A 26,163-nucleotide genomic window follows, 5' to 3' on the forward strand; every position below is an offset into this window, starting at 1 on the left:
CCAGGATCTCGTGTGCCAGAGGCGCGTATGCTAACCATATAGCCACTAGGGAGCTCATAAATCCACGAATAGTATATTTGCAGAGTCATAGTGTACGCTGTCAATGTTCCTGTGTGCCTGTGACTATTCTTCTGTCATCGGTCAGATCCTTGTTCGATCCAGGGATAAAAGTGGGTCTGAAAAGGTAGGGGAACGGTAGGTGGCGGCATGACGTCACGCCGTCCCCTTGCCTATCTTTGCCCATTGTATTTTTTTAGGAACTGGGGGACGCTGTACATATTTTCTGGAGGTGGGTGGACGGCGTATTCCGGCGTTACCTCGTACTTTTACTCTGGTTCGATCCCAATTCGTCCCAAGTTTTGTTTATGGTGAATGAAGACCATGTGCATGAATTTTCTCTGGGTTCTCCCGTTTCCTCCCACTTCTTTATGTTGGTTATTTCATTAATTATTAGCACTGTATCGTTTAGAGTCAGTAAATAAGCATGGGAGTTGAACTGGAAAAAAACATTTTTAGATACTAAGGTTGGCCAATTTTTACTTCCCGGAATCCGGAAAGTAAAATAGGAAAATCACGGAAAGTGAAGTTCGGAAAAATTTTGGAATACAGAAAAATCCAAGATTTCGGTGAAAAAATCTGGAATTTAGAAAATTCCTGGATTAAGAAAAACCCGGAGTTCGAAAAAATCTCAGATTTTTCCCGAAATCTGGAAAGCGAAATTTCCGATTTCAGAAAATTAAATGTTGCGGATAATTTTGGCCATCCTTAATACGTACCAACTCCTTCTCCTCTCTGTCCGGTTTACTAAGAAGGGAAGCAATGAATTGTGACGTAACAGAACATTCAGTTAGGAATGACTGAACTAAGCCAATAAAGCAGGGGTAGAATGACTAGTTTTCGCCGGTGGCTATAACTGATGGCCTATAACTGGAAATTAATCGTTGAAGTAGAGGAATAGGTTGAGAATTTTAAGTAGCTATACAAGAACTACATAGCATATACAAATTGTCACTTGTAAACGCCAATTAATTAAAATTCCTCCGGACGTAAAGCACTCACTTCCTATGTGTCAAGAAGCCAGAATCTTCAGAGTGGAAAACAATGATATTAAGTTAATGATGTCGCTAAAATTCAAATAGACTATGAACCAAAGTGTGGTAGTTGCTACTGAAAGATAGAATAAACTCGAATGGTGTTGTTGGCAACTCTTTTATCAAAGATTGCCAAAGAAAAGTTTGTTTTAAAAAAGTCGAAGGTGTATAAAAGCGATATTAGCAGATCGTAATTCCAGGTGAAGTTAAACGTTAGTATTTGTGAGTCATCGTTGTTCGTATTAAGGTTGTTACGGTCGATCAACAAACAGAACGCGCGAGTTGTCCGTGAAGGAGTGCAGGCGGTGGTGAGTGTAATGCATGCGTTGAGAAGATGGGCTACAAAATGTTCCTTGCTTCAAGGCGATATCGAGGGTGGCTTAGGTTACCTAGCTGTACCGACAGCATCTATTTCAAAGGTATTGTCTTTCGCAATTAGTACAATTTAATTGTAGATAATCATAGGAATGATAAAGTCTTAAACCCAGTAATTATTCAACTGTGACCTTCATTGTGTGTTGACACTTCCTATTGAACCGTACCAGGTTTATACCGGAACAAAGCGCTGTGATTACTTTCGTAACACTACAATTTTACATTCTTTTTATAAACTGTCAACTCTTTTTATTTACTTACTGGAATACACCTAGGTCTTACAGAAAATTTATTAATTTGAGCTCCTAGTAAATATTTGGGCTGGTATTTAGTATCTCCCCCAATCTTGCACATTTACTTTACAAAATATAGCTGAGCTAGGGACAGCTAGCAAAGGGAGTTAGAAACCTCCAGGGCCCTTGTACTTCATCGTTTATCACAATTTAGACAAAAACAAGGTACTCGGTTCAGGAACCATGAAACGAATTGGGGGAGATACTAAATGCCATCCAATATTTGTTTATGTATGAGGTTAATTCAATGTAGATCATTTTACATTGAAAATAACGGCGACAAGAATATAATGACTTCTTTCTGGATAAATTATATGCGATCTGCGTCTCTACGAAAGACCGGGTTCGATTCCCAGTGGATGTGCAAATTGAGCGGTGATTCACTGATAGAGCGCTAAGGGTCCTTAGTTCGATTACAGACCATGTTAGTTTATGCTAGAGAGCATCGTAACTGGATATTTTCGGGACTCTTATCCTACCAGTACTTTGATATCACTTACGCAAATCAACTCGGTAATAGAATACATGAGAACCCCCTGATCTACGTTTCTTCTGTGTTCTATTACCATTGCTACATGAAATACCATAAATTTTCTACGTAGTGCAATAGTAAGAAGTATCCGTGTGCACAAGACATGCGATAAATCCCCCCCCACACACACACACAGTCATAAAGTACAAGGGCACTACACATGCAGATATAAAGTACAGGTACGTTCTTTTTTATTTTGGTATCAGTCAGTAAGTAAATAAAAGTCAGTCAAATAAGTAAATAAAGTTATATTAACTGGCGCAGTTACGTTCAACTGATCGAGCAGCTCGAGCCGGCTCGGTTGGGTCAGCTTGTTGGCTCGGCTCGATAGTGAATGAGGTGTGAGCCGAGTCTTTGAGAACCCTAAATCTGAGCCGAGCAGCTTTGAACATCTTTGACCGGAGCCCTCTAACTTGTAACGACTTTGGTTCGAGCCCGGATACTTGCTCCTCCGGAACTCAAACCCAGAACCTCGTGAATGATGTCCTTGCCTCCTAGACTTCACGACTATCGAGGTCAGCAGTCAACTAGTTGTTAGTATTCAGATACAAACCGCCTATCATTTATGTTGATACACGGTGTTGTTATAATAATAATAATAAAAATAATAAAAGTTGTAGTAAGTATCATTGATAATAATTATATTGTCTATGTAGAATACTTGAAGAAATTTCTTGAAACTACAGATAGCATTCGGCTCGACTCGACGAAACTCTAGTCGAGTTGGAGGAAATTTTTCGAGTCGAGCTCAAAGATGTCTGTTTCGAGTCGAGTCGAGTTTGAATTAAAATTCGCTCGAACTCGCTCGTACGCATCCCAAGTATGCATCCATATTGTATTACTGCGCAAAAGTAGTATGTACCTTTCAGCTGTTCTGTGTTTTATACTCTGTCATATTCAGAAATAACGCGATGTTTCAATGGAATTATAAAGTTGTTTCCGTAGTTTATCATTGTGAGGGACGATATATCTTGGCATAAAAACTACACACAGTACATGGCCTTCTATGCGAGCGGTCTCGGGTTCGATTCCTGGTGAGGGCACTCGGTCAAAAAGTGTTACAGCTTTTTCAGGTCAGCCACCTTGAATGAGGTTTTCCTGGGTTAGGCAAATGCCAGGGTGGTACTTAACTTATAGGTCCCAGGCCGCTTCCTTCTTTCCCCAATCCTGTCTTCTTTTCTCCGAATTGTGTGCTCGCCGAGAGACGTCATCCCTCAAAACGTGACGGGCTAAATGGACAAGATGCCGAGAGCCTAGAAATCTAGATCCTCAATCCTACACACAGTACATGAACCAACTTAAAAACCGACTTGTGTTAGGTGGCCACCAAAAAGCACAAATCCTATCTAAGCGAGTCAGGACAGAAGTGCAGCATGGTGAACTCGCGTGGCTTACGTCCGTAGGGAGCAGGCGCGTCAGTGACGGTGTGTATTTGCATAAACGAGGATACTGGAAAAACGTTTCATGTGGGATTAAAGCACGTGCTTTGCGGTACTCCTGTGATCACATTGTAGACTGTATTCACATAGCAATTTACTTCATCCTGTCTTCCTTATGGAATAGTACGTAGTAAGAAGCGCACTTTGCATTTCATATGAGAAGTAAAATCCTGATACATTTTGACTACTTACCCAATCCTATTGTGAAATCAGTTCATATATTCCATAGATGCTACAATTTATGCCTTCTAAAATTGAAAACCACTGAGCCCCGAAGGGCTATGTTGTTGGGCGCTGTCAAATGTTACTAGAATTACTCGACATCTTTCTCTCCCCTGTTACATCTCAAACTTCGTAAGTTAGTAAGATGTTTCGTTTGAAACACTGGCACATTATGCTCTATTGTCAGTGTACCTAATATGGCCTAACCACACACCTTTGTATAGTCTAATATTAAACTTCATTTACCTTCTTAATTTGTTTGGAGCACTAACATTTCACGCTTCAGTATTTCTTGGAGGACTATATTTTCTTCAACAAATATTTACTTTGTCTTGAAGAGAATGAAAAAAAAGAAAAAAGGCATTAAGCGTCCGGGTTTAACAGGGACCCGGATATTTATTCACATTTATTCGAAATTTCTTGTTTCAGCTTTTGGAACACTTTGCCAAAAGTTAAATAGAGTATCCTGCTGCACAATTACCCTTTGACTACCAACGGGACACATGTGTCCCATGCGAATAATTCAAACATCGTTGGGAATTTATTTTTAAAACATTAAGAAAATCATGTTGTTCTCCTATCGGGTCAGACGTGACCAGGAGACTGTGTTTAGTTTCCAAAACTGTGTGCAGATGTCAGGAATATCCCACATTGAAGGAGTCGTGCATATAATTCACACTAAAAAATTGGTAGTCAAAGAGTTAACCCGCAAGCCTAATAATCCGCGCACGAATAATGGAGAGTTTGCTGTGATAAGAGTGAATTAATTGATGATACTGGAGAACCATGGTCTAGCTCAAGCCTCGGCGACTGAATGCTGACTTATCATAAGCACGCGACTTCTCTGAGGGGTCAGTGTTCGACGTTACAGCTTCGAACCTGTGACTAAGGAATACATCCAGCACTTCACAAGCATGTATATTATCAATAGAGAGGCGAAGTGAGGGTGTGCAATGGTGTTATTGCCCATCCTCTACCTATCTGTGAAGTTCCCTCGTGGCTAAGCGATTAGTGTGCGAGCCTTTGGTGTGGAAGACCCGGATTCACTTCCAGCTGAAAGCTCCATATGGCTTGAATTAAGTTGTAGGTCCACGTCTCATATAGCCTCGCTACTGAAAAGGACATTGAACTCCAAATCAAATCTCCCTATCTGGCTCCATGCGTGAGAGCTATGATCCGCAACATATTCGCTCTTATTGTATATGTGTTAATATGTTATATTTCACGTGTACATATATCTTAGTAATAATATTTATGAAAATAAATAGAAGTAAGGAATTTGTATACTTATAGGCAAAAACACTTAGAAGATTATGTCCATATTTTTCAAGTATATGGTGGCAGCGAACTTGATTGATATCTAATGAACGCACATGTTTTTAAGTGGATAATTTTTCGTTTCTTTTATTATCAAATGATTATTTAAAAATCTATCTAATCTAAAATGCATAGTTTTCTTTATCTGTTTTTGGAACATACGCTGAGTTCCCATGCAGTACTATTGTTATTTATCCATTTTTGTTTTATCATAGCTTATCATGTTTTGGGTTTACATACATTATAATTGATTATCCTGAAGACGCCTATACTATATAATGCTTACAAAATATTCCACTTATAGTTTTGAACTTACTTCTTAATATTGTGTGTATAATTTGTGCTTGGCAATTAAGTTAGCGTAATGAGAAATTGAACTGGACTCGCTTTACGTGATTTAAGTTTCTTTCTGGAAACAAAAGAGCTATTCAAACGGGTGCTTATATTAAAAAGCAAAATATAAAGGAAGCACATTACGTCAGTTGTTAAAAGGATTGATTAAGTATAGTAATCCTGTAAAAAAAGTGATTAAGCTAAGATTGATTACTCAACGATACGTTTGACTATGGAAGGTCGTAATGCTGTAACAAGCAGGCGTTGATGTTTTCTGCTGCATTCAGTTCTCGTTGTGCTTTTGTGTTGTGCGTTTAGGCATCGTCCAGCAGAGGTTTTGGTGGATCGGAATGATGAGGGTCGTACGGTCGATGCCCAACTTACAAAAACTGACCCCGAACATTCGGGCGTTTGGCAGTCATCTTCATCTACCAAAATTATCCAGATCAAGTTCAACCGTACGTTTTAATACTTATATTATATTTTTTCTTCAGTATATTGTTCCTTGACTTTATTATACAGTATGATCCTTACATAAAAAAAGTATGTACACATCAATTTTAAACAGGATATCAATATTTTAAATGATATTACAATTAAAAGTGAAATCTCTTGGACACAAGTTGTATTAAGAGGCTTCATCCCGGCGAAATTAAAATACCGCTAATTTTACAGTAATCATGTGATATCTTCAAATAGATAAAAGATAATCGAAATATGAAACAAGAGCGCCCTAGGCGATATTATTTTGCGTGAGGTACCGTTATCACAAGTCACCTAGTGGCTTTCCATTTTCAGCTGTTTAGAAACGCGAAAATAAATGCCGATATTCAAAATGGCTGGAAATCGAAAGCAGATAAGTGAGTTGTGATAACGGTATCCCATGTAAAATAATATTGTCTAGGGCGCTCTTGTTCCACATTTCGATTATTTTTTATCTATTTGAAGATATCACTTAATTACTGTAAAATTAGCGGTATTTTAATTTCGCCGGGAATGATTTTGTTTCTTGATTGTATATTTGAGTTTGATAAAATGGGGGGCCCGGTGGCTCAGTGGTAGAGCGTCATCTCTGGTGCATGGGGTCCTTGGTTCAATCTCAGCTCACGCCAAGTGAGCTTTGTGATGGACTAACACTATGTGTTTTTTTCGGGGTTCTCCCGTTTCCTCCCACTTTCTTCATTCCACCATTTCATTCATTTCTAATTATCACCGTCTTCTTTAGCCTAGCCGGTATAATCGTGGAACGTAAAACTTAAAAGGTTTAATTTCATTTTGAGTTTGGTACTATACACTGCAAAGTGTCTTGTTTAGCAATTGTCAAGAAAGTAAAGTCAGGATCGTCATTTCAGTTTTGCTTGGGGAGGCAAGACCCTCCTTGATGCAGATAAAATTTCGCTTTTTTCACAGATTTACTACTATTCTATTAATAAAATTTATATAAATCTCAAAACCAGGGGGCAATACCCCTCCCTGCTCCCCCAATGACTCCCCTGAGTGAAATCTTTGCAAAAATTCAGGTACTGAACGTTAATGTTTGTAACAATTCAAATATATATATATATATATTTTTTTTTTTGCCTTGAAAAAGCCGAATTATTTTACAGCTCCTTATGGCTAGTGTACACGCTTTTGGATGGGAGATCAAGGTTCGATTCTCGGTGAGAGTATATGTAGTTCAAATACCACATTAAGCTGTAGGCCCACGTCTCACAGATTTAGTACTGAAAATTACGATAAATTCCACTCTAACCAACCACCCGAACTATTTTAATAAGAATTCTTTCGAAAAGAAGTCACTCCAAAGAATGCTCATAAAATGTCAGAATTACCATGTGTCCATATTCAGTTAAATGACTATCACGAAAAATAAATCCTGACGTTACAGACCATACTATCTCACTATCATACTATCTCGCCCCATGACATCTAAATTACAGGATCTCGGCTGTCGGCTGGGTTAATGTGGTTGATGGGACCAACTAGATAACTCCTAAAATGCCGTCATAGTTAAACTAATAATATGTTTAGGGGTCGCGGTGGCTCAGTGGTAGAGCGTTCACCTCCGGTGCTTGGGGTCCCTGGTTCGATCCCAGCTCGCGCCATGTGGACTTTGTGGTGGAGAAACACAGTGCTCGTGGGTTTTCTCGGGGTTCTTCCATTTCCTCTCCCTTTCTTCCTTCCACCATTTTATTCATTTTTCATCATCACCGTCTCCTTTAGCCTAACCGGCATAATCGTGGGACGTAAAACTTAAAGATTTCATTTAATAATATGTTTACTTTTGGTGTAAGAAATCAGGTTTTGATTACTCCGAAGAAAGTACGATTTGACTCCTAAGTTAAACTGTACGTTCCCGTGTTATATAATCGTGATGTGGAACTGTAGGTTAAACTTCAAACAAAACATTCAGCGCTATACAGATCCTTAGATAGGTTGATTAATTGTCCTCAACTCCTACTCTGGACCACCAATAGAAAAATGTTACTGTGCTACCTTCATCATGTCTATAATCTCGTAAAGGAAATTAAATATAGCTTAACGATTATGTTCTATTGATTAAAAGACACGGATTGATTCTAGCTTGTGCCAAGTGGGCTTTTTGGCGCACAGAAATAGTGTTCGTAAGTTTTCTCGGGGCTTTCCCATTTTCTCATTCCACTGCTTTTCATAGTCCTATATTTTCATTCATGACCTCGTTATAGCCTGACTACGAATACATATACATTGGGGTGTAGCGAAAAAATCCGATTTTCGCGTAGAATTCTAATAGAGCTCAAAAGTTGCGAATTAGCGTTCTAATCAATGGAAAAATATCACTCTTTGGATCTTCAGTCCCCGCAAACGAACTAAAAATTTAAAAAAAATTAAAAACACCAACATTTACATTTACGTAAAAAATATTCAGATTACTTATTTTTTTTTTTTTAAAAATCTATAGTGTCTAAGTATTTTATTTTAGTTGTGTAAGGTTATGTTTGTTAATAATATACTCAGGAAGGTACTCACGAAGCATTTTTTTAAAAGAGGAAGTTTGGTTACGGGCATATAATTTGAAGAACTCTCCAACTACCTCTATAAAAATTGTTGCGAAAGTACCGTAGGATTCTGAAACTTGGATATTTGGATAATGCACATAGACCCTACTAGTTCCTAAGAGAAGTCTTGACCCGACTATGGTAGGTCCCATAGTCTTGGAGTTATGGACCTTTAAAGTTCATTTTTTCATGTTTTCGGAAGCCTATAACTCCGAAAGGAAGCATTTGTGCACCCAACTTAGTCTATACTTTTTGTCTTATCTTGGTGTCGGGAATCACCTCCAAAAATGTTTCGGTGTTGTTTTGAAACACCCTGTATACTTTAAGTCGATTTAGCATTCTAAGGATAGGCACCACCTCTCTTAACACCATTCAACTAAAAGTGACAGAAATAAACAAGTTTCGGTTTTAACGATGATCGCTTTGGAGCAAAACCGGTAACGGATAGCGTGAAGCGGTTGTCTGCAATCAATTAAGCGTCCCAAGAATATATTCCATTTACACTCTTAATGTCTGTACGAAAACCAAAAATGATAGAAATTTACTATCACTTCTGGTTTCAATAACAATTGATATATATATTACGCCGTACAAACTTAATTTCTTCACGTGGTGTACATGTAATACTGGCCTTGTTCCTTACATTGATTATACAAAATTGATAGGGGACGAAGATTCAAATTTTGGTGCTCTTTTCTCGTTATTGAGTAAATCGGCATTATAAACTGATTCCAGCACGTTCTGAGGTTCATTGTGTTTTCTGTTTGTATTTATATACAGTTACGAACATAAATAAGTAGAGGTAAGAGTCTTTATTCCTTATGTTTTCAACTTATTTATGTTCATGGTTGTACAGTCAGAAACAGTATTAAGTATAGGCTGCAGGTATAAGAAATAATAGTCCCAACCTACACTTAACATTGTTTCTGACTGTACGTTATTTTATATTTGTCTTAAAAAAAAAAAAAAAAAAAAAAACTTATTTTGCACGACACTGCTACTTTTTTTTTTTTTTTTTTTTGTATTTAGAACTCTAGTGGTAACACTACCTGGGCTACCCCTCTGAAATGGTCACTACTCGCAACACACACGTATAGTACAGGGTGTCCGAGAAGTCCTTCCCTGATTACAGAAATTGATAACTCAGGCTAGAAATAAGATAGAAATATGAAACTGGTGTTGAATTGTTTACAAACTATAAAAGTTTTGGTCACATCAGTACACTTCCACATGAGCACCCTTGGTAGCACGTAGCACATCTAGGCGATATTTAATTTCCATCCACACATTAGCCAACATCACTGGAGGGATCGATGCAACGACTGTGGTTATTCGTTGCTGCAGGATTTCAAGATCTGGTACACGTGTTCGGTAGACCTCATCCTTGACATAACCCCATAAAAGGAAGTCTAATGGGGTTATGTCAGGAGAGCGTGGAGGCCAAGCTGTTGGTCCATCACGACCAATCCATCGCCCAGGAAATGTCCTATCGAGATAGGCACGGACGTCCAAACCCCAATGAGGTGGTGCACCGTCTTGCTGAAAAACGACATCGGGGCAATACTGAAGCAGCTGAGGAACAGCATACAGCTGCAACATATCCAGGAACACTGCAGATGTGATGGTATCCTCAGCGAAGAAGAATGGCCCGATAATTCGATCGTGCAATAACGCGCACCAAACATTCACCTTTGGACTGCCTCTGGTGAACTCCCTGACCTCCCTGGGGGGTTCTGAACCCCAAATGCGTACATTATGGCGATTCACTACTCCACTGACAAAGAATGTCGCTTCGTCGGAAAAGGCAATTCGTCTGAGATAACCATTATCGTCCTCAATACGTGATAGCATTTCGACCGCAAAGTCATATCGACGTGTACCGTCGACGGGCAACAAGGCCTGAACGAGTTGCACTTTGTAAGCACGAAACGATAAACGTTTGTGTAAAATGTCATGGATAGAGCTTTTTGGCATCTGTAATTAACGTGAGGCCCTGCGCACCGATTTCTTAGGACTTCTCAGAAAAGACTGCCGCACAGCCTCTACCGTGTCTGCTGAGGTTCTTGGTCGACCAGACCTCGGAAGGTCAGCAACCGACCCTGTGTTCTTGAACTTCTCATACCAGGCTTTAATGCTCTTGACATCAGGTGGAGTCCTCCCAAATGTTGTCTGGAACTGTCTCTGCACCGTGGTTGGTGATCGTGTCTCATGGTACCACAGGACACACTGTGCCTTCTCCTGGTTGGTTGACATGGCTTCTTGGGCTTCTTACTTACGTACTACAAACCTAAAACAAAAAAACAAAAAAAAAAAAAAAAAAAATGAGACTTGGTCAAACAGAACAAACCTAACACATTATTATTATTATTATTATTATTATTATTATCAATAATAATAATAATAATAATAATAATAATGCAAAAAGTAACTGTCATAAATTTGCGATTGCCGATAACGGACTCTGATTTCTGAATGCACAGTAAGAAATTTGCTGTTTCGGAAGGGAGTAATGGCTGAGTGGTAGAAAGTTCATATCTAATGCGGAAGCTCTGGTTCGATTTCACACGTTGGGGCCGTGGTAGCTCAGTGGTAGAGCGTTCACCTCTGGTGCATGGGGTCCCTGGTTTCGATCCCAGCTCGCACCAAGTGAATTTTGTGGTGGACAAACACCTTGTGCGTGGGTTTCCTCCCACTGTCTTCATTCTACCATTTTATTCATTTCTCATTATCACCGTCTCCTTTAGCATAACCATTGGACGTAAATCTCAAGAGATTTAATTTCATTTCATTTTCGATCTCACACCTTGTGAACTCACTGCTTACAGGATCGAGGCCGTTGATATTTTTGGGGTTCTCTCACGCTTCCTTCCACATTCTTATTCTACCGATTCTACCAAGTCATGAATTATCTATCTGCTTTAGCGTACAGGTCATAACCATGGAACATAAACCAATCAGCTTTTTCACTTTTCTAACAAGCTGTTACGTATTTTACGTTAATTGAACTCAAGTATGTTGATTTTTAACAAATGAAGTTTCTACAATATACTTTAGTTCTCAATCAAGCAATATTGTGAACTATATCCCCTCTCCCCTATATAATACGTTTTAATATATGGGAATTTTGAAGTTCAGTCTGTCGCTCAGTTAATAATGCAATAACTTTGTTCTATTTGTTGATTATTAATTATAAAATTTTCATCAGTCGTGACTTTTACGTTGTTTCCATATCTGGAAAATTGAATTGTAGTCGTAAGCATGGCGTGCTTGTTTTACTCGAATGATCTCCATTTCAGTTACATTTAATTTCCCGTTTAATGCTTCATTATGAAAAGAATTAATTAGCTGTATATGTAAAATTCTGTGTTTGCTAAATTTATTAGTTTAGTTGTCGAGTGAAAATTAGACGCTGTTTTCTGGGTGATAGATCTCTCCCTGTGTGAAACACTTAATTTTTCATTTGAATATGATTGATATTAAAGCTCTTGGGTAAACTCACTTCCACTATTTTTTTTAATTAAATAACTGAAAGACAGTGATAATAACCTTTTTATTTATAAAAATATTAATAGGCTTTAAGAAAACACTAGAACGTCACTATTAACAATACCTTATTTTACAAACTATAAGATGCACTTTTTTCTTCGAAAAATTGCCTACAAAGTTCGGGTGCATTATACTCAAAATTAATATAAAAATGCCCAGTGTTTCATTTAAAATTCCCGCCAGTCTTGATAATGGCCATGTATTCGATGCCGCGGGAAACGTGTCTGTATCTGGCAACATTGGATTGAAGTGGCAGCAGGCAAATTTTCGGATCCCAAACGTTTCAGGTATTCTCTGATCTTATTGGTCGTGATACAGATAGGTCATCAAAAGTCATGACTTACATATAGCAGAAAATAAACGCCAAACGCTGTCGGCCCTCGTAGCCGAACGTGCTGGTGAGTAGGCTAGTCATAAAAATCGTTTTTGGCCTGTGTTCCAATCCGACCCAAGGAATTTTTGGTAATTTTCATAACACTTTTTTCATTAAAATAAGCGTGCAGTTTTAGTATACGTATCCATAGTAAAAGTAGTAGTAAAAAATGAAATGAAATCTTTGAGTTTTACGTCCCACGGTTATGCCAGTTAGGCTCAAGGAGACTGTGATAATGAGTAATGAATGAAATGGTGGAATGAAGAAAGTGGGAGGAAACGGGAGAACCCCGAGGAAACCCACGCACACGGTGTTTATCTACCACAAAGTTCACTTGGCGGAGGCTGGGATCGAACCCGGGACCCCAAGCATCAGAGGTGAACGCTCTACCACTGAGCCACCGTGGCCCAAAAGTAGTAGTAGTAGCAGTAGTATCAACAGTAGAAACGGGTTAGAAGCCCCGCAGGGGTTGCTTGGGTTCTGTTCTCGATATTAAGTGGGCAAATTAAAGACTTGCCCATTTTTTTTCTGTACACTTTACATGACCAACTTAAAAGAGCTGGCTAGGGTAGGGCGCGAATATTGAAACGTTTGAGATCGACAGAAGTGCTGGCAGCAGCAGAGCATCGATGCGACGAACATGAGTTGCGGGAATTCACAAGCTTGCTTAACACTGTTTTCCTCCCGCCCCGCCATCACTAATCCGGAACCACAGACTATAATATATCACACCATCCAATTATCGTTACTTATAAAAAATATCGAATCCAAGATGGCGGCCATCCCAAAAGTATTCCTCTGGTCCCAATGTGTATCGCTCGCTTCACGTTCAATGAAACTACATTCGTGTGAATTTTATAAGGGGTGACAAGCACCCTATATTTTGATGCACACACACACACACACACACACACACACACACACACATATATATATATATATATATATATATATATATATATATATATGCATGCGTGCCCTTGAAGTAAGATACACTTGTTTTACTTAATCGATCTTCAGAATAATCTCTCATTAGAAAGTTGATAAGATACCGTGGCTCTTGACAGTTAGTATTTTAGATTGGATAATTAAGTAATTACGGAGTAGTCATTAACGGTAATATGTCAATACTTTCATCTTCAAAAGTAATTAACAATATATTGTTTAACTTTTCCCGATTGATCGATCAACTTTTAAGCTGTCTTTGATCATCCTGAAGGTCTTAAAAGGTTACACAGCTACGATGTTCAAAATAATTAAACATTTATAGTCAGGGGCGGATTAAGGCTTTTGGGGCCCTGGAGCCGACTATTTCAAGGGGGCCCTATGTTCCGAATAATTCCAGCGCATACATTTTCTTTGTTGGCTTCCACAGCCTCATAGGCTTATCGAAACACCGAGAACTATTCTGTAACATTTTAATATGCTCCAAGTTTAGAATAATTAGTTTAATTACATTCATCATTAACAGTTAAATGGTATGTGGAACACACAAATGTCAAATTGTATTGTATTGTATTTATTTTCATCCTTTTTCATACAAATTGTTCACAACGTGAACGTATGAGTTGGACACATCATAAGAACACTGAATGTGTACATATGTATAATTTAAATCTACATGCAATATTAAAATAGTGTGAATTTATGTAAAAAAAAAAAAAAAAAAAAAAGTACAATTTTTCATTATTCTAATTTACATACATCGATATAAAACAACATAACAGTTAATGAAACCTTACATTATAGATATACAAAATATATATACTTTAAACATTATTTACTACAGGCGAGATATTCTTCTACAGAATAGAAACAGTGCTCGAGTAGGTACGACTTGACTGCTTTATTGAAACCAGATGTTTTGTTTTTTAAAATGGAAGGAAGCTTGTTATAAATATTCACTGCCATAGGAAATGTACTATTCTTATGTACTTTTAAACGTGAGGACTCTACATGAAGGTCAGACGCTTGTCTTGTATTATGCATATGAATATCTGAGTTCAACCGGAAGCTGCTTGTATCTATCTGTATATCTTTTCTTACAAATTTTAGAAGTTCATATATATATATAAACATGGAAGAGGTAAGATTTCAAGAAATTTAAATAGAGGTTTACAAGAAGTTTCCCTTCTTGTATCACTAGCGTACAGTCAATTTGCAGATGATCCGAAGGTTTGAGGAAAGAACTAATGTAGTGCATTACTATAATTTCAAAGCTAAATCCATATGTCAACAACAACAACTCCCAAATACATCATAATAGCAAGTTTGCAATTGCACCTGCTGCATTGCATTGTAAAGAAATCGATTAAAATATGGAACCAATGAACGACAAATTAGCTATCAACTTTATTGGTTCCAGCTACGCAATATTATCAGTGTCTCAATATGCGGTAATCGCAAACTACTACTATGTGCTTTTCATGTTGTTACCAGTAGTTACGCGCTGTAAGACGTAGGGAATGTTAATAATGCTAATAACCCATGGTTTCAAGTAAGCATTGAGGAAGAATGAAGTTAATGAAACGTAAAATTCAGCTTCTGAAGCATATGGTGTTATTGACTTCCAAATCCCAGAATGTGTAACGGAAACAATCGTGAGAGCGGAATGTAAGACAATAGTCGTCTTCAGGCAAGGTTGTGGTTACTGGTGTATACACTTAAAGATGAAAAATTGCCAAGGAAATGATCGTTGTTCCGTGGATGAAGATATAAACACGTTTCAACAGTGCGAAGAGCCCATTAAGTTGTCAAGAGTATGAAGTATAAACAGAAAGATTTCGAGAGAGAAAGTACATCTGCATTCGAAAACAGATGAAATGTTTCATTGCTGGCACTAACAACCGAAAAGTGTCAAGTTAAAATTAAAATATAGATTAGCTTTCTTTGTTCTATTTAGTTTATTAATACATTTGTTGAACCAAGCATTTCAGACATCGCGTGGGTTCGAGGCTTCCTCATAGCCCTACGAAAAGATTTCCCCGTTCTATCATAGTACAAGAAGGGTTAAGTGCGTGCAGGTTTTTCATTACACACGAGAACAGATCAATTATTTTAATCTAAATTACAGCCGACATACGAGGGTGTATCCAAAAGTTTTAATTATTATAGTAAAAAAAATCAGAATACAGGGATTGTTGTGATTTGTAGTTGTTAACCCCTCCCTATGTAGTCACTATCCAAATATACACATTTCTCTCAGCGTTCCTTCACATTACGAATACCATCATTGTAGAAGTCTGCACATTGTGCCTTAAATCACTCTTTCACCTCATGAATGACGTCATCTGTGTTGTCAAAATGGCGACCACGCAACGGATTCTCCATTTGGGGAAACAAGAAAAGTCACTGGGTGTAAGGTTGGGAGAATAAGACGAATGCTGCAATACTTGGAAGCCACACGCCATTGCTTTGTCGACATCAACTTGAGATGAATGAGCTGGTGCTTCTGAAAAGGTGTCAGCAAACGAGAAATCCAGTGCGCAAATTCCTTAAACGTGTGAAGTTCGTCTTGGATAATTTTCCACACACTACCATAACTGAGACCAGTCTCATTCATAATCGTTTGGATGGTTACACGTCTATCTTCGAGGATTAAACACTGCACTTTCTACACCATGGCAAGATCATCCTGGATTGATGGTCTCCCTACTCGTGGCTCGTCTATGAGGGACATGTGACCACTTTGAAAGTTCCACTTCCACCTCACAACCGTGTCATATAATGGACTTTCATCCCCATAAAGTCTTTCCAGCCTTAGAACAAAGTAGACGTAAACAAAGCGAAATGTATTACTCCGCGGCTCACACGTGCTTCGGCAGCGAGAGACGTGAACAGCAGGATCGTCTACTAGCTTATTGTCGTCGCATAGTTTCCAAAGTGTAAGGCTACAGTTGGTTGGTAAATAATAATTAACGCACTGACTACTGATATGTTGGAACGAGATTGCCTTTGTTCGTGTTGTCCTTTTTTGTGTTTTATAACACGAGACGAAAATGAATTACTGTCACACATCGTCGCCATAAAACCCTGCCTTCTACAATAATTTTAAATGAGTGCGGTAGGCACGCGAACGCATACGCATGCGCAGTAAATACTCAAATACGGGTGAGGTTGAAATAAAGCTACATCTGTTGTTAAATATTATATTTATTGCGTTTATTATCACAAAATGCAGGATAAATTCAGATATCTTTGTGACGTTATTATTTTAGTAGGGGTTATATTGCGATAGGATACTAGTGCAATGAGACCAACAACCAATCACTGGTCATCGACCCACTGGTACTCAGGTGGATTTGTTTACCTCTACTTTTTTCTAAGGCTGGAAAAAGAATAGACAGCTTTCGTCGTGGATTTGGCGTGCGTTGTTGCGCTTCAAATGGAGGAACTCAATGACACTTCGGGCTTTAATTTTGTTCATCATGCAGGTTGGTGTCTTCTACAGGCTGTGGAAAGAAAAATACTTTAGACACATAATTATTTTATATTTGCACAATTATGCATCGAAATGACACTGATTATGCACAAAAAGTTTCATGTAAATATCTGTGCTATAACTTCTTTATTATAATTAAAACTTTTGTATACCCCTTCGTACATGTTAAAAGTGATTTGGTTTAACTGTGTGAAACTAGGGTAGACTTCCAAACTATGTAAATTCAATATTCAAACTTGAAGTAGTACATCTATAACTATTGGTTGCAATACAGAAATAACATCTAAGATAGATTCTGTTCCTCGGACGCTGAATATATATTACCGTATTTTACGGACTATAAGACGCACTTTTTTTCTTCGAAAAAAATGCGTCCAAAATTTAGGTGCGTTTTATACTCGAAATTAATATTAAAATGTCCAGTCTTTGATTTAAAGTTCCCGCCAGTCTTAAAAATGGTCATATATTCGAAACTTATTTCTATCTGACAACATTGGATTCAACTGGCAGCAGCAGTGCTCCGACGCGATAAACATGAGTTGCGGGGATTCACAAACTTGCTAACACTGTCTCCCTTTCACTGCGCCATCACAAACCCAGAATCAGTGACTAGAATATACAGACCGTGAACTCTGCGAAACGGCATTTAAAAAAAAAAGCTTAAAAAATAAGGTGCGTCTTCTAGTCCGCAAAATACGGTACTACCACGTATCACTATAATCATAGAACTAACTGTCTCTGATATCGAGCCACAATTGTTCTGTTCTCTTGTCATGATATCCTTTATTCCTAACTTCATAACTTATTAGCCATTAGGACCGCGGTGGCTCAGTGGCGCGTTCCTAATGGCAGGAGTAGAGCGTTCTCCTCTGATGCATGGGGTCCCAGGTTCAATCCCAGCTCCCGCCAAGTGAACTTTGTGGTGGACAAGCACCGTGGGTTTCTACGGGGTTCTTCCGTTTCCTCCCACTTTCTTCAGTTCACCATTTCATTCATTTCTCATCATCACCGTCTCCTTTAGTCTAGCCAGCATAATCGTGGGACTTAAAAGATGTCATTTCATTTTTTTATTAGCCATTACAATCTCAATTGTCCATCAACAACAATCTAACATAGAATACTTCGTCTTCTTTTAAAGTTTACATAATTGGCGTTAAACTTAAGTTTCTGGGTGCCAACAATTTCAATTCCCAAGTTTTATCAAGGTGGGGTGTGTTTTGTAAGATCGTGTACGATTTGCATACCCAGTCCTTGTGATTGATTTTTTTATAGTAGTGTGTCTGTATGAACAGTCCTTCAATCAAGAAGCACTGCCGTCTAAAGCAGAAGACAGCGTGCATGTGATTGGCTGCTCATGATTTCATGTCTTTGAAAGCATTCCGCTGTTGCCACATCACTTCAATAGACAAAAGGCGTACAGCTGGGGAACTTTAGGGGTTCTGCTAAATTGCAACACAACATTAGCTATGCGTCCTTCCAGGTCAGCGAAGAGCTTTAGACTAAAACCTGTGACAAACATTTTGGCATTTCAGCTAAACGAATAAAACGCAAGCTCTGACGCGACGTTGCCGAGTGCTAAGGAGTGTGATTATGGCTAAGCAGACGAGCTACAGCGCCATCAAGTGGCAGAGGATAGACGTGGATGTGTACAAAATTAACGTGGCAATACCGCTGGCCTCTCATTTGCTAGCAGCATTTAAAGGGAACTTGAAGCGCCGCCTTCAAATGCCAAGATGTTTGTCTCGCCGTTTAGGTTGGGAGTAACAGCGGCGGAAGTACAAGAAAAAAGTCAAATGAAGGACGGAAATAGGAGTAAAAAAAAAAAAAAAAAAGCAGCAGTCATGTGTACCCCACGTGAAGAAGTTTGGTTTGTATGGCGTGATATTTTTTCAGTTAACATTGAAACTGAAAATGTAGTAGGTAGGTTAAGAATGGAGATCAATTGTAGAAAACTGATTCTATTATTGGTTTTGCTCTATAGCAATCAACGTTAAAATCGGAAATAATTCATTTCTGCGTCGTCCGGTTTGAATAGAGTGTCAACAAACAAGATGGTACCTATTCTTAGAAAGCTAAATCTGTTTCAGGAAACTATGTCTCGCCTTTACCGTTTTTTGATCCATGTAGATGTAGATCAACATTGAAACCAGAAGTTGTTGCGGATTTCTATCACTTCTATCTGGTTTTATCATAGAGTTAAGGATGGATATGAAATATTTTCTTAGGACGTTTGATTAATTACAGAAAACAACTTCTTGCTATCTATTACCGTTTTTCTCTGTAGCAGGATTTCTGAATCTGGGGGTCGCGAAGATAAACGGAAGATATATTTAGAATCTAATACCGGAAAGTATTGTTAAATGTTATTTTGAATTCTGTTCTGATAGGCATATATTTGCTTTTATGCATACTGTTAAGGCTGTTGCTACCTCTTTTTCAAGTCGAGTTTTCCCCTATCTAATAACATTGGAACTTTTTTCGAATTTTTCTCAGTAAGCAATGAACAAATCCCTACAAAAATTTGCATAGAGTCATGTCAATAATAAAGGATTCCTTATATGAGCTTATAATTTTACTAAAAGCTTCCAATTAACTTATTCATTCCCCCCTTTTTTTTTCATGTGAAGATTTGCAACAGTGCGATCTCTCTTTCTTCCTGTTTGTGTTAGCAGCGTGCGAGAAATTCGGGCTAGCCATTTAAAACAGGTTTTAAAACTCTGTCCATAACGCATCTGCGGAATGAATGTTTCTAGCCCTGTCGCCTTTTTCGAGGACAGATTTATGGCACTCAGGAAGAGTGGGCTCTCTTTATTTTCTTTGCTGAACCTATTGGTTTTAGTATATTCGTCCAGTCTTATTGGAAGTTTTTGTGGTTATTTTCAAACCTAGCAAGCACGAGGTGCCTCTTGCATCTCGTGTATTTCAAAGTCTTAGATTTAGTGATTGGTTATACAAATATAAATTAACAGACGGTTGTGATTCTAGATCAATCTCCTGTGTGAATTATTATTATTATTATTATTATTATTATTATTATTATTATTATTATTATTATTATTATTATTATTATTATAGGGAATCCGTGGAACAACACCCTGTAAGGAGCAGAGAATCTCGGTGCGGCTTTGACACTAGTAACCTAGTTAAAATGTGAGGTCACCACATCGGTTCTCCCTTGTCGGTAATGCTCGTTTCCCTGCCGCCTTTAGCATGGGAGATCCTTATTCGATTCCCGGCGGGAGCTCATGTGGTTCGGAATCCACGTTAATCAGTAGTCTCGTTTCATATAGCCTCGCTGCTGAAAGGGACGTTAAAATCAATTCATTGTTTCCGTGCCGACACCAGCTGGGTTTTCACATTGAATACACTAGCGCTCTTTCACTTTTGTAACCTCACGGAAACAGGTAAACCAGTTAAGGTAGAATTTTGGACTAATAATTATAATTATAATATGTATCGCTTTAACAACTTTGAATACTATTATAGAATTTTTATGCTATATAGTAATCATTTTTTTTACCACATGCGAAGAAAATTTAGAAATAAACCTTTTGTTACACAAATTTGTTCTTAGCGTGAATGCTGTCGAATTCTATTCCTAGTGATGACAAATTTTTCAGTATTGATTCAGTATCGCGAATCAATTGGGAAATTGAGGAACTGACCACACATTACCCTTCTTACAGAGCGCATTTGTAGGAGAAAGTGAACTGTAGTATCAGGGATTCTTTTATTACACAAGAAAGACATCTATACATAATGAAATAGGTACTTTTAATGTAGATACAAATATCATTTTCTATTATTATAACTTTTCGAAATATGAATAGGGATTTATTTCTTGGTTACAGGATATAGTGTAACCTGATAATAATAATAACCTTGAAACTTACGCATTCTACACATGGAATATTTATTTCCAAACGGTGGAAGTGAAATTTTATATATGGCTACAACACATACAGTATTATACAAATAGAACAACATATATTATTAACAGAATAATTTTAATTTTATACATTATCTTTTGATGCTTCATTTTAAAATACAGGCCTTACTTTTTATTGAAGTACACCCGTTTGTCAATGTCATACTTATTCAACTAAAACATTTTCGCATGAGTATAAAAATATGTGATGGAATACTGTTTCATCAAGCTACCACATTAATGAAATTCGAGTCGAGACAAAAAAATATACAAGTTAAAATATACACACACATCAGCCAGAACATTATGACATCAGTCAGTATGTCCACCTTTGGCACGGATAACAACGGCGACACGTCTTGGTATGGACGCAATGATCCTTGGTAGATCGCTGGAGAGAGTTGGTACCACATATGCACACAGGTCACCTGATTCCCGTAAATTACGGGGAATGGGCGATGCGCTCTGACGTAACGTTCAATCACATCCCAGATGTGTTCGATTGGGTTCAGATCCGGCGAGTTGGGCGGCTAGCACATCACTTGGAACGCGCCCCTGTGATCTTCGAACCACTCTATCCCACTCCCGGCCTTGTGGCATGGTGCATTATCTTGTCGAAAAATGCCACTACCGTTGGGAAACATGGTCGTCATGAAGGAGTGTACGTAGTCTGCAAACAGTGTGACGCCTGGGCCGTTGTGGTGCCTTGCTCGAGCTCCACTAGACACATGAATGCTCCCAGAAATTGGTTTCAAAACTGTTCCTGAGTGAATACTTTCTTCAAAATAATATTACAAATTATAGAAAGATTTTCGAGACATTAGAGTCGAGTCGAGATTTTTACGAACAGTCTCGACTCGACTAGTGTCTCGAATCGAAAATTCGAGTCGAGAAATAAGTTTGTCTCGACTCGTCTCGAATTTTACAAAGTGTGTCTCGATTCGAATTCGAGTCGAGATTCGAGACATGTCTCGACTCGTGCGCATCCCTAGCTAGTGCCGTTTATAGCTTGTTTCGAGTGTTATTTATGAATACACTTAGGGTAAACTTTCTGCTTAAGTACAAGGAAGCCCGTTGGGGATGATTTGAACGTGGCAAGTATATAACATGCTATTACCCAGAAATCACATCTATCGTAGGGGAACGTGGGGCATAATGGGGAAGCTAAGATATTTGCCTTTCTAAATTGGTAACCAATATCTCAATTGCAGTAATTTTTCTGCGGTAGACACGTTGGACATTTATTGTGATATTTCAACCAGCCAATCCTTTCAAAAATATTGTTTTGCACCTTTTTGCTTAGCTTATTCCAAAAATGGCTCTTTTCCCCATTATGCCCCCTACGTGGGGCATAATGGAACATTGGATTCAGTCAACCCCATTATGCCCCTACCCCATACTGCCCCGTACACTATTACATCTATAATATCCAGATCTAATATAGACTTATCATAAAACAACAATATATGATTACTATTATACAACACAACTTGAATTTTATGAAATATTTATTAGACTCAATAATCAAATATAACAAAAGATGAGTACTCTTTTTTTTAAAAAAAAAAATGTTGATAATTACTTCAAAAGGTACATTCTGAATTAGGCATTATTAAGAAAAAGAAAAAATGTGATCATTGGGAATTGTACTACAAAGTTTATGCAGATTACATCGAATTATTGTCAGTTAAATCTTAATATTTCCTTGTATCAAATCAACATAACCAAATTTTGAAAATTTAGCATGAAGAACTTAAACAAAACTGCGCAAATGCAATCCCAGCATTAACAAGAAATGTTTCGAGCTGGATAGTAAACTACACAATCGATACTCTTACGGGGCATAATGGGGTAATGGGGCAATATGGGGTGATTGCAATACCGTTTTGCCCCACCCCGTTTTGCCCCAGATGAGTTGTAGTGTTAAATCAACGAGTATCTCTGTTATAACTTACAATCCGTAGACCTCAAAAACACACAACAAACACAGAAGAAATATTCTTTCAACATATCAATAGTTTAAAAGTGTGTAATAAATAACTTGCCTTACCTTGACCGAAGTAAAATCCCAATCGTTATATGCCATAGAGCGAAAACAAAGAACTGACACACAGCACTGTTCCTTTTCAACTGATAAGAACGCTGCTCAAGCGCAACAGCCCTTCGTCCTTGAGTATTTTGTTTAGGTACTTATCGCTAGATTTCAGTTAATTACAGTTCAAAAAATACCGATACCCCGTTATGCCCCCCTACCCCGTTATGCCCCACGTTCCCCTACATCCTTTTTTCAGAGTTTCATTTCTTCCGCGTATAACGCTACATGCAAATAAGATCTCTGGTTCAAGGAAAATTCGAAACACCATCTAAGTAGCAAAGTACGTAAACCAGCGATCCCTACTGTGAAACATTTAAACTTTTGATAGATAACCAACAAGGAGCTATGCTGTTAATTTTTTTATTTCGTTTTGCAATATGAACTGGCCCTTATTTGTTATAAATTTCCTGAGTTTTCCAGACGGAATTGTCTTCCAATAAGAACATAATAGGTTATCTAAAGCTCAATAAATCCATTTCAACTGGAATACAAAATTATTTGCAATGTCGTATAATATTGGTAACGTTATGTTCAAAAATCACTTACAGTTAACATAGAAACCAAGGAACATTGCTAACGTTTCTCGTATTTTTGGGAGAATTAGTTTTAATGAGCAGCTTTTCCCTCTTTCTACCTTTGATTTATTGACCTTTGAAAACAACAGTAATAGATGTTCTTCTCGTACAAGGTTTTTAAGAGATGAAGAAAATATTATACCGTGTGCCCAATATAAACATAAATAGGAGCCCAAAGGTAAGGAACACCCGAAAATGAGACTGCTTCAATGCGGCCGAATTCCAAGATAGATAGATAATCAATTTACACGGTAGCATGTAATGCATGTCTTGATCAATGAGAAAATGAAACTTCTACAAAACTAAGGTCAAGTTGGGCAAATGGCCAATTTTAGGGTTACCATATTCTGAAATGTCAAAATGTGAACATACTTCTACGTGTACTCCCCTCCTTACCTGGGTAATATGCGGAAAGCTTATACTAAACACAATAGTAAGAAGTAGAGTTGAGTTGAGTTGATTTTAGTTTAGCGTCCCGTTTAGCAGCGAGGCTATATGAGACGTGGTCCTACTGATTAACGTGGAATCCGTACCACATGAGCTCCCGCCGGGAATCGAACCCGGGTCTCCCACGCCAAAAGTAGTAAGAAGTAGAGTCCCGGTGTGACTAGAGTTAGCCATGTTCAAGACAACGAAACAATTTTGTCAGGAAATGTATGTGCAGGGGTGTAGCCAGCAGGTTTGTGTAGGGGGGGCCCGTCGTTTTTGAGGGGGGGCCAGCTACAATGTACAAAGCCAAAAAATGTATTGCTGCTAGTCTGCAAAACTAAAAACACTATTTTAGCTTCTTCTTCTTCTTCTTATTATTATTATTATTATTATTATTATTATTATACATAAATTATATTCAAGATAGTTTTTATTATGCTTAATCCAGAACTACTGCCTGGGACCAAACGCTATACTTTTGTGCATAACTATAAAGGTAACCAAGAAAGTTCTGTCCCTTTTCGTGGAGGTCTGTGTTCAATTGGACCTCACATCGTGAGTTGAATGCGAGTGGAGATAAGGCGAAGGTCAGTTGTTGTTGTAGGTATATCCAACATACTACCTGGTTGTGGCAATTCAGACACACCGTGAACTTGCATAAAGACAGAGGGAACATGGGACTTCCACAGAGCGTCATAGGAGCATGTATGCTGAACGAGTTCAAATGGAGGTCAAACGCCGCTGTAGCGGGACAGAAGATATGCCAGGCCTTTGGTGAGGGTGTCGTGATGACGCAGACATTGCAGCGATGGTTTAACAAGTTTAAGGACGATGACGAAACACCCGAAAACACCACGTGCCAGAAGACCAACACATGTACAAAGAGGAACTGGGACTACAATTCAGGGTGTGGAGAAACCATTCGGCAGCACATCCATCAACTTGTGAAGCACTACAAGTTGGGTCGATGGGTCTCTCATATTTTGACTCCGGGTCAGAAGGCAACGCGGCAGTCGCCTGTGTTTATTTACTGTTTCGGAGTCATTTCTGGACAGGGCGTTAACATGTGATAAAAAGTGTGTCCTATACGAAGCTCCACGGCGTCGTCATCATTGGTTAGTGTCCCATGAAGCGATTTCAAAACAACCGAAACCAGCACTGTACCAGAAGAAGGTCCTTCTGTGTGTTTGGAGCATCGTGCATCGGGAACTGCTACCAGCTGGTCAGAGTATCAATGCAACTGTGTAATGTCAGCAGTTGAGCTGTGCTCAACAAAAACTCAAAACTCTGGTGCCATCACTTCTGAATTGCAAATGTGTCCTCGTTTACGGGACAACGCTAAGTCCCACGTGGCTAGGATGACTCAGGACACCATTTTTCGCCTTGGATGGGAAACAATATTGCAACCACTATATTCCCAGCGTATTGCACCGTCCGATTATCATCTGTTCCATTCTTTGGACAATCGCATTAGAGGACGCCATTTCAAATCCCTAGTAAAAGTCCAAAATGCACCTGATACTTTCTTCGTTTCACGCCCACCACGTTCTACCGCGATGGATTCCATGGCCTTCCAGAACGTTTTCAGAAGGTCGTCGATGCTGATGGGGACTATTTTTCGTCTTCCAGGTTAGGTGACATATCGATGTTCGAAGGCGGTGGGTGAAAAAGCAACAACACGTTTCTTGGTTACCTTTATATTTAAATTTAAGACATTGTATACAGAACCTATCTACACAAGATTGATTTTCTTTGAAATTTCACTTAATTTCTTTACGGTTTCCTGAGAAATATACTTATTTATTATTCGTGACTAAAAAAACATAATTATTTTATTACACTGACGAGGAAACGGTCTTAAGTGTAAACAACCGATTTGGCTGGGGTCCGGATATGTGTTACGGGAGACCAAAGTAGGAGACACGTATTTTGGCGTTTGGGCCCATACGCAGAAACTTCCGAAATTTGGGACCCCAAAGTGGCCCTACATGCTATAACTAGGAAGCGAATGACGTTACTTGTACACAACCGATTTGGCTGGGGTCCGGATATGTATTACAGGAGACCAAGGTAGGAGGCACGTATTTTGGCGTTTGGGCCCATACGCAGAAATTTCTGAAATACGGGGCCCTAAAG

General features: G+C 38.5%; 1 protein-coding gene across 1 annotated transcript in view; it reads left to right on the forward strand.

The window, feature by feature from the left end:
- Nucleotides 1-949: 949 nt before the first annotated feature.
- Nucleotides 950-26,163, forward strand: part of Arms (Ankyrin repeat-rich membrane spanning) — a gene marked incomplete in the record, with an annotated part of 380,241 nt that continues 355,027 nt past the window's right edge. Inside the window, 1 exon segment of the mRNA XM_081746181.1 lies at nt 950-1,510. Coding sequence (XP_081602307.1) covers nt 1,409-1,510 — 102 coding nt within the window.

Source organism: Thermobia domestica, chromosome 18 (genome assembly GCF_964235325.1).
Source record: "Thermobia domestica chromosome 18, izTheDome1.hap1.1, whole genome shotgun sequence".
NCBI lineage: Eukaryota > Metazoa > Arthropoda > Insecta > Zygentoma > Lepismatidae > Thermobia > Thermobia domestica.